This window comes from Morus notabilis, unplaced genomic scaffold (assembly GCF_000414095.1).
Source record: "Morus notabilis unplaced genomic scaffold, ASM41409v2 Scaffold3694, whole genome shotgun sequence".
Classification (NCBI taxonomy): Eukaryota; Viridiplantae; Streptophyta; class Magnoliopsida; order Rosales; family Moraceae; genus Morus; species Morus notabilis.
This window is the reverse complement of record NW_010364934.1, coordinates 3,899-14,270: the sequence shown is the minus strand read 5'-3', so window position 1 is coordinate 14,270 and position 10,372 is coordinate 3,899. Positions and strand designations below refer to the sequence as shown.

Sequence of the window (10,372 nt, the reverse complement as noted above, 5' to 3'; positions counted from 1 at the left end):
ATTTCAACATTCGAACAAAAGAACTTGATATAAAAGAGTGTGTAGCACCAGTATCAAACAATACATGTGCAAAGGAGTGAGAGATCAGAATCATACCCTCAACCACCGTGTTGTTGGCCTGTCCTCCGGAATTACCTCCGGTTAGGGTATACGCTTGTCCTTACGCTTTCCCCTTTCCTTTATCACCAATATTGGGCCGTTGTGTCCCCGGCCTATATTGTTGCGGTGGAGGTACCTACACCGGTCTCGACACTTGAGGTTGAAACTATGAATATTGAGGCGGACGGTAGGTTGTCACATGAGGGTATGGCATTGACAGTTGCGGCTGATAAGGCGGCACAAACTGCGGTGGTCTTCCTTGACTGGAAGAAGCCTCACTCTAAGATTGCTGAGTCAGCGGCTGATTCCAATTTGGGCAATTCCTTCTAATGTGGACAATCTGCCCACAATAATGACATTTGGGGTTGTAGGGACCACTCCTGTCACTTCCCGATGAACTACTGCCACCACTGATCATTTTCCCGCTAATCTGTCCCTGATTGCGGTTTCTTCTACCACTCCGTTGTGGCCCGCCTGAAGCAAAGGGTCCACCAGAAGAAGAAACTCGACCAACTGCTTCCTTGCTTTGCTGATAGGCCAAATTATCTTGTTCCACGCTTGTAGTAGCAGCCACTAGGTCTCAAAAATTTGAAATCCTTAGAGCCACTAAGGGTCTCCTTACAGAATTCTTGAGACCTTTCTCAAATTTCAGGCATTTCAAATGCTCAGACTCTACAAGAGATGGCATAAAGCGGGACAAGTCATTAAATTTTGCCTCATACTCCCTCACCGACATATCACCTTGAAGCAAGGACATAAACTCCATTACCTTCTCATCCCTATAGCTCTGAGGGAAGTATTGTTCATTAAAGAGAACCTCAAACTGTTCCCAATTCATTTCCGCAACATTAAGTCTTATTTTTACTTGCTTCCACCAAGTACTTGCTTGACCATCCATCTTATACACCGTAAATTCCACCCAATACTCTTCCGGTATTCTCATGGTGTTCAAGTGCTTCACGATGGAATCAAACTAGTACTCTGCTTCCTAGGGTCCTCCTTCACTATTGAAGGTGCGGATAGGTGCATGCCTAGACTCCCGGAAGTAACTATGCTTCCTTTCCTCGTCCGGTTGCTCATTCTGAGCTCGAGTGGCCATGCCTTGAAAAGCAACATACATGGCATCCATGAGCTCCTGGTTCTGTGGTGCCGGTTGTTAACCGACCTACGACGCAGAGGCATCTCCTTTAATTGAAAAGAAACTAGACTGTTCAGTGGATTCTTGATGTCACACTTGTATGTACAATCCTGTGGTTTCTTAACCTAAGGCTCTGATACCACTCTGTCAAGCCCCGAAGCAGGGGTCGGTGACGTGGAGCTTGATTAGGGGTTAAACGCATTATAATAAAGGAAATTCCCAGCGAGCCCCACACTTAATTAAAATAAATTACAGGATCTATCCACAGGATCTTTCAGTATCGTACATACATGACATGTATATAAAACATTACAGACATCAACCACAGTCTAGAAGTCCAAATATAAGAGTTTATAGAAGTTACACTTCCTTACATTTATATATCAAAAGGATGAACACAATCCTCACTTGATCGAATGATATCAAATAATCCAGCTACTCCGCACCGCTCCTAGAGTCGCCTGGGAGGGGTTTACATTTATAAAACAATAAAACGTGAGCGAAAAGCCTAGTAGGATATAATTTGAAATAACTTTACAAATAAATGACTAAATGGATAAGCGAGTAAATAAATAAATGAATAAGTAAATAAATAAGACATTCAGTTCTAACACAACAGCCGGAACCTCACATCCTTTTTCTCAAAAGAACTATATCAGAAAATATCCATATTACAGACATCAACAAGTAATTTATACTATGATAAATTACTTACACAACCACGTGCACAAGCCATATCACTCCCGGGCCGGGTTTCGGGTTCTGCCCCCAAGGATGCACTCTCCACATCCTATCTTGGCCATCAGCCGGTTTACCGATTCGTAAGATCTCTTATCTTAAGAAATCATTCATTAAACTTTCTAAAATCGTTCATTATAATCTCATAAACTACAACATGTCATGAGTCCCATGAACTACAACAAGCCATGGTTGGTCCTATGTACTACAACAAGCCATGGGTACCATGAACTACATAAGCCATGGGTTTTAAAGACTTTTCTTTCGCAAACAAGTCCCTTTCTTTAAAACATTTGCAAGGCCAAAACTCTTTTAAAATCAGGCTCACAAGGAAAAGGGTAATAAATCCTACCTCAAAAATATTAAACCTGTGGCTAACGGTGCACTATTTCGGCTTCCGCTTCGTCAAGCCACTCAATCCAAGTCCTCAGCTAGCACTGATACAAGACAACACTTTAGGATTCAATTCTCATTCCTAAAGCAATTCAGTCTCAATTATATCCCTTGATTTCCTATTAGTATGCCATAATTCAATTACCGGTTCCACAAACCATTTCATGTTTCAAATCATCATTCCAAGGGTTTTCAATCTCAAAACATGGATTGAAGATGCCAATCTATCTACTCTAGGTCCCCAAATGAAGCTAATTTAGGTCCTCCATGAAAACTGAGGTCAAAACAGCATTTTCAGGCCAAACAGGGTCAAACCCCGTGTACACCGGTCAACCAGTGACAGAGCAATGCAACACCACCGGTCGACCGGTGGTGTGTAATCCGGTCGACCGAATAGGTCGACTGGTGAAGCCAATGCAATTCGGTCGACCGCACAGGTCGACCGGTGAAGAATACCAGTGCGATAAAACTCACAAAATCAGTTCAAAAACCTACAAATCTAGTCCCAAATCAAAATATCTCAAGGGACAACCACTAGATCCGGGTTCTAGGCACTAAATCAAGTCCAAAGAACCCAAGATCTCCAATTTCTACCATAGTTTTACTCAAAATCCATCAAAATCCATTTCGAACCAAAAATAAGTTTTTAAATCTGAAAAGCTTGAGATGCAAGAGAGGTTTTCAGAAATCTTACCTCAAATCCTTCTCTTGATGTTGGAAACTCTTTGAAATTCCTCTTTGGTTTGAGATCCGGTTGATTTTGGAGCAAAAACGGGAGAGAGAGAGAGAGTGAGTGTGAGAGAACGAGAGAGTGATAGAGTGAAAGAGAGAGAGTGCACGGGAAGGACGAAGGAAAGAAAAGGAAAAGGAAGGAAAAAGGAAAAAGAAAAAGAAAAATGGACAGGTATCCAATATTTAAAATGACAGTCTAGAAATGTGCCCATACACACTTTTGGGTAAAAATATAAATATTGAGAATATTTAAATACCTTAGAATTATTCAACTCTACACGTCAGAAATATTTATTTATTAATAACTAATTAATTTATTCAGATCAGGCACACTAATAGATCTTAATTACCTTAATTAATCTCATTTAATTCTTCTGGGTGTTACAAAAGTATAGCCATTGAAGTCAGGCTTTCGGGTCGGCGGTCGGGCCGGGCAACAACGGTCAAAAAACTAGCCGTTGACATAGGGCCCCGCCCGCCAAGCCCGAAAAAATTCAGGCTTCAAGCAGGCCTACCGCCCAAAATTTTAGCACTACCTCAGAGTTTTTTCAAGGGTTAATTTTAATTTTGGCACCCCAAGGAATAGGAGGTTGTCTCACTTTGTCCTTAGAATTTAAAATGTTGTAAAGCCGCCCTCTTAATCTTCATTTGTTATAACTTTGGTATGTTTGTCATGGATGTAAATTATGCCATGTCGTGCTGGCCCGGCCCACAATCAGTTAAGCCCATACATGCTTCGTGTCGTGCTCTGTCTGACCTACTGAAACTTCGTGATGCGCTCATGCTAGCCAAAGATTTAAAATCATAGGCCTGGCTTGGCCCATGGGCCCAAGCACATTCATGCTCGTGCTCATGCTTCATTCCCATAAATGCCGAATATGAGTTCTTCGTTTTAAAAAATGCCTACTTTCTTCTATATTTACAAAACTATCAACTATCATACATATAAAAACATTTATACCTTTATATAATAAAAAGGGAGAAAAATAATGAAACAACAAAATAGAAAAGAAAATGAAACAATATCTGAATATAAAGTTTAAACACAAAAGTCAAAATATTGCATTCAATAAAATCTAATTAATTATTTTAAAAAAGAGAAAGTTTCTTTATGAAAAAAGAAAGAAAATCCATTGAATATTTTTAAAAATCTCACCCTTAAAACAATCAACATGCACGTTTTCATGAGCACATAATAGATCGTTTCATTATTGTAATGATTCTAGAATTATGAAAAAGAATGAATATAAAGTTTGAGATGATTCATATTAAATCAGCCACTAAAATAAATGTATTTTTGAGTGGACGGGAAAACAAAAAAAAAATGTATAAAACCAATACATATTTTCACTAACATTATGATCAGATCATAATAAAACAAAATTTCTAATAACGAAGAAACACTAAAATGAAGTCATCAACAAAAATTTTATTATATCAGAAATTATGGTAATGATGTAATATAGGCTATAGACATGCAAAAAATAAAAAATAAAAAATAAAAATCTCTTGCATTTTCATTATCTTAATGACAATATCATATCAGAAATTATGGTAATGATGTAATATAGGCTATAGACATGCAAAAAATAAAAAATAAAAAATAAAAATGCATTTTCATTTCATTATCTTAATGACAATATCATTATTAAAAAGAATGAATACAAAATTTATAAATAATTAAACAATTAAAATGCACAAAAAACATGAGTTTACACTTTATATATTTTTATTGTGTGAAAGAAGGTGAAACATATGGTAAAAATATAAAAACAACAAATAAAAAAATCTATCGTAATTTTATTATCTTAATGAGAATATCATTATGAAAGAAAAATGAGTACAAAATTTGCAAGCAATCCAAAACAAACAAAAAATGCATGAAAACATGAGTATATTTTTATTTATTTTCGTTATGTTAAAGAAGAAGAAAATTATCATGAACATATAAAATGAACTATGGACTAGGAAACAAAACAACAAATAAAAAAAAACTTTCGCATTTTCGTTGTCTTTATGAAGAAGAATACAAAACTATAATATAGAAACAACACGAAAAAAAAAATCAACCACACTCATAATTACATAAAATTAATTACTATAGAAAAACCTCAAACTATGACGGGGACAAGTACCATAGAATGAGCGAGGCTCCGTTTAAGCAATCCTTCCCAGACCGGTCCACTATCAGCCATTTTTTTTCGGCTCAAGCACCAAGACCAACAAAAGTTGGGTATAATGCTTTCCAAGATGAAGCCGAAAACGATGAATAAAAACAATAAAAGTAAACTAAATCCGGCTAAAAATAGAATACACCACACACAAAAAAAAAAAAAAAAAAAAAAAAAAAAAAAAAAAAAAAAAGAGGGAAATCATCTGATTGAAAAATACCAAAATAAAAATACATCAAATAATTGATTACAGACAATCAATTAGAGATAAAAAGGAAAGTAAAAATGGGAAATATTATGAGAAAAACAAAAAGATTACATAAAACAAAAATTAACCATATATAAACATACCCAAAATAACTCCTAAGGACATATTTGGTAACATATATGCCTTAATCGACATTTCTGTAATATTGTATAATAATTGATATTTTTAAAATTATGACTTCAATAATAGGCATTTTGTGCAACTACTTTCCTGTTTTTATTGTGCTTGGCACTATGGAGTTTTGGGCCGGCCCATTAGATCATTGAGTCGTTTAAAATTATTTTTTTTGTGATAAAAAAATAATTTTTAAACAATTTTTAGATGATAAATAATTCAAATAAAATGATTTTATATGGAAAAATTTTAATGGCACTCTTTCTGTCACTTTATGCATTCATTGTTTGACACGTGGACTCCACTAATAAATATATTATTGTTTGATAGAAAATAAGATAATGGAGTCCACGTGTCCAACCGTGAATGCAAAGTGTGACAAACAGAGTGATGCTATAATTTCTCTTTGTGTGCTATTACTAAGAAAAAAAAGGGCAAAAAATTTGATACCATCATAAGTACTAATTTATAAATAAAAATTTTCATTTTATTTAAAGTAATGAGAAGATAAGGTACAAACATAAGGGTTATTTAGAAAAATAACACCTATTACAACAATTATCCTATGACTAACACCACTTTTTCATATTTTTATTTTTAGTACTACCACATCAGTAATTGAAGGACCCACAAAGTTAAATTTTTAAAATTATTCTTAATAAAATTCAATGCCAGATTTCAGCTTCCCTATTCAATTTCTCTCTCTTCATTTGAACTCTCTCCTTTTTCTCACCATATCTTTCTCTCTCTTCATTTGAACTCTCATATTTTCTCTATTTCTTTCTCCTCTCTCTCCTCTCTTAAATAAATTGCAACTATTCCTTCAATTTTTCTCTCTTCATTTGAACTCACAGTTTTTTACTGTTCTTTTCCTTCTCTCTCTTCATTTGAGCTCCCACATTTTTTCTCTTTCTCTCTCTTTCTTTCTCTGCTTTCTCTCTCACACTCTTCTCCTATGAATAAGTTGCAGATATTTCTAGAAGCATTTAATCCTGATTTGCATCTAATGTGATACACAACCTCATTTAGAAGTCTTAATAAAGAGCACTTTGACGTTTTTCCACATATATGGTAAGAAATCTTTAAAAAGAACGTTTAGGTTTTGAGGGAACCAATTGGTCAACTTTGTTTCTAATTTGATTAATATGTGGAATATCAATTAGATTTGCTTTGTGAGGATTATTATGTTCATGAAATAATAATTTTCATTTATCAGGTAGTCATTACAATAATAAACAACGGTAATTATCGTTGTGACTCATATTATAATTATCATAATTACTAGTGGTCACAATGGTGATTACCGGTATCATATGCTAAACTTCTTTTTTCAAGAGTGAGATTTTAATGATAAATTCACTTTCAAATTTGTTCTCTTAGATACACAATTCAAACAATATTTTTTCAAGGTTTCTTATTTTAGATTTGTGAGTTATGTACATTTTATAGGATGCCGAAAGGTCAAGAGAATACCTGTTGGATTCTTGATGGAATTTGAGATCCGTAATGCAAAAGTGGCACGTAGAGAGGTGAGAGGGGGCTCTTGACTTATTTCTTTACCTTTAATTATTTAGTCTCAGCATGTGGATCAATTTGAGTACGATGTTACTAGTTTATCCCCTAAAACGTTGATTGTCAACATTTTTCAGGATTTCTTTTAGTGTTGGTTACGCATTTTTCTACGCGCTTTGATATTTTGAACTTTTAGTAGGAGTATGTTTGATGTTTTGATGTTTTCTTTGTTTGTTTGTTTTTCTTTTTCTTTTCTTTGTTTTGAATTATGTTTTAAAAGAACTACAAAGCACAAATATGTTGCTATGGTGGCTAAAAAAAAGGCTGCATAGTGAATAACTTAGGCTGTTTTTATTCAGAACATTGATTATGGTCATTATAGAAATTACTGAGTGGTCATTTCATAAATTACCGTAGGGTACCAATTAAACTATTTTGTCTTGCTGGTGGTAGGATTTCTTTACCATTTATACATCAAATGAAAAACCACCAGTAGAATCTAAAAAAAAAAGTTGCTTAGTGAATAACTTAGGCAGTGTTTATTCAGAAAATTGATTATGGTCATTACAGAAATTACCGAGTGGTCATTTCAAAAATTTTCGCAGTGTACCAATTCAACTATTTTGTCCTGCTGGTAGTAAGATTTCTTTACCACTTATACATCCAATGAAAAACTACCAGTAGAATCTAAAAAAAGAAACTGCTCAGGGAATAACTTAGGCAGTTGTTTTTCGAAAAATTGATTATGATCATTATAGAAATTACCGAGTGGTCATTATAGAAATTACCAAGTGGTCATTTCAGAAATTATCATAGTGTAGCAATTCAACAAATTTCTCTAGCTGATAGTAGGATTTCTTTACCATTTATACATCAAATGAAAAAACACCAATAGAATCTAAAAAAGTTAGTGAGTAACTTAGGCTTTTTTTATTCAAAAAATTGAAATTACCAAGTGATCATTTCAGAAATTATGGTAGTGTATTAATTCTACTACTTTGGTAATATGATTTCTTTACCATTTATTTATCAAATGAAAAAACCACAAGTAGAAAATAAATAAAAGGTGCTTAGTGAATAACATGCAGTTTTTATTCGGAAAATTGATTATGGTCATTATAGAAATTACCAAATGGTCATTTAAAAAATTATCATAGTGTACCAATTCAACTACTTTGTCCTGTTGGTAGTGGGATTTCTTTACCATTTTGTACAACAAATGAAGAAACCAATAGAATCTCCTAAAAAAACTGCTTAGTAAATAACTAAGGTAGTTTTTTCCAGAAAATTGATTATGGTTACCACAAAAACTACCGATTGGTCATTTCATAAATTACTATAATGTATCAATTCGACTACTTTTTTTTAGTTGTAGGATTTCTTTACTATTTATACAATAAATGAAGAAATCACCAGTAGAATCTTAAAAAAAATCTTTTTAATAAATAACTTATGTAGTTTTTATTCAAAAATTAATTATAGTCATTACAAAAATTATCAAGTGGTCATTTAAGAAATTATCATAGTGTATCAATTCAACTATTGTCCTGCAGGTAGTAAGATTTCTAAGGGATTCAAATCCTCCGTTTTTATAGTAATTATAGTTATTGTTGTGATCGCTAGTAATTTAATAATTACCTATATTAATTATAATAATTACCACTAATGAAATCATTGATTGCGTTTTTTTTTTCTTTTTGGTAAGACACATTGTTTATATTTTCTTGTTAATTATATGTTCAATTATTTTTTCAGGAGAAAAATTCTTATATGTGACTATTAGTAATTATAATAATTACTACTAGTAAATATCAAGTTGACTAAAATTTTATGATGTATTTCATTCGCATAGCAATAATTGGGGAACTTGTTAATGTATGGCATGTTTACTTATCCGTAATCGGAGTGGACATGAATCGGAATGGTAGGATTCGGAGTGGCAGGATTCGAAGTGGACATGAATCGAAATCAAGAATAGGAGTCAGAATAAACTGTTTATTGGAGTGGACATGAATCGGAGTGGCAGGATTCGGAGTAGACAAGAATCGAAGTCAGAATAGGAGTCAGAATAAGCTGTTTACTTAAGTTCTAGGAATCGGAGTCAAAATCAGTCTCAATCTTATTCACGCATTTACTTACACCCAGAATCGGAATAAACTGTTATAAATTTACTTACCTATCCTTTTAGTAGATTTTTGTGTATTGAACTTAAAAAAAAGTTGCATATTATGCTAACTATCTTAATATTAGGACAACTAATTAATAATCAGATTTTTTTAATCATACCTAATTAATCATCTAAATTAGGATAACTAATTAGTATTTAGATTTTTTTAATCACTCTTCTTTCATGATAAAAGTCGAGACATGGTTACTCTACATTATCAACGTATAAAATTAGATTTAGCATTACATTGCATATTATAGAAAACATAAATCAGCTTAGGATATAGATTAAAAAATGAAAAGCAATAAGCATAACACAAGAATCAAATTATAAACATGAAAAAAAAAACTATACGAGTTTTATTTAATTATTTGCATTGATATGAATTCGTCCATGGCACTAGTAAGAAAAAAAGAAAAAAAAAAACTTAAGGGCCAAAATTCAATGAACTATATATATATATATATATATATATCTATATCTCGTGTTATCTAGTAATATATATAAACCTGCCCTTTAGGAATGGCCTGGATCTTCACGAATCCTTGAAGTGATGCTGTGCAATTAAAGAGCAAAACATGGTTTGATCACAAATTTAACAAATAAACACAAAAAAAAAAAAAAAAAAAACTTGCAATTCAATAAAAAAAAACCACAATGATTTATGTTATTGACTCACCTTAAAGAAAATATGGATGTTCTTGATTGCTGTGGATGCAATGTTGTGTTTTGAGCAGAAGAAAATATTAGAGAAAATGAGCAAGGAGATATGAGAGGCGTGAAAGTAAATCAGGGTATTTTTCAATTTTTTATTTTTCTATTCACAAAATTATTAGTAGAATTAAGGGTAAAATCGTAATTCACATTTACTATTAAAATTGAGAATGCCAATTATGTGGGGAGGAGCGCCAATCCCATTCTTCAATCCTAAATTAGTGTGAGACATATTTCCACTCCTATTCTAAGATAAAAATGAGTAAATAAATAAACATGAGATTAATTTCGATTTCTAATTTTCATTTACCACTCTTAATAAGTAA

At 32.8% G+C, this 10,372-nt stretch overlaps 1 protein-coding gene across 1 annotated transcript; it reads right to left on the bottom strand.

Moving 5' to 3' along the window:
- Nucleotides 1–379: 379 nt before the first annotated feature.
- LOC112093353 lies at nt 380–1,042 on the bottom strand. Its single transcript, XM_024171564.1, has 2 exons — nt 722–1,042; nt 380–628 (listed from the first exon to the last, which is right to left on the bottom strand). Exons 1-2 carry the CDS (start codon nt 1,040–1,042, stop codon nt 380–382), a joined length of 570 nt encoding a protein of 189 aa, XP_024027332.1.
- Between the last annotated feature and the right edge of the window lie 9,330 nt (nt 1,043–10,372).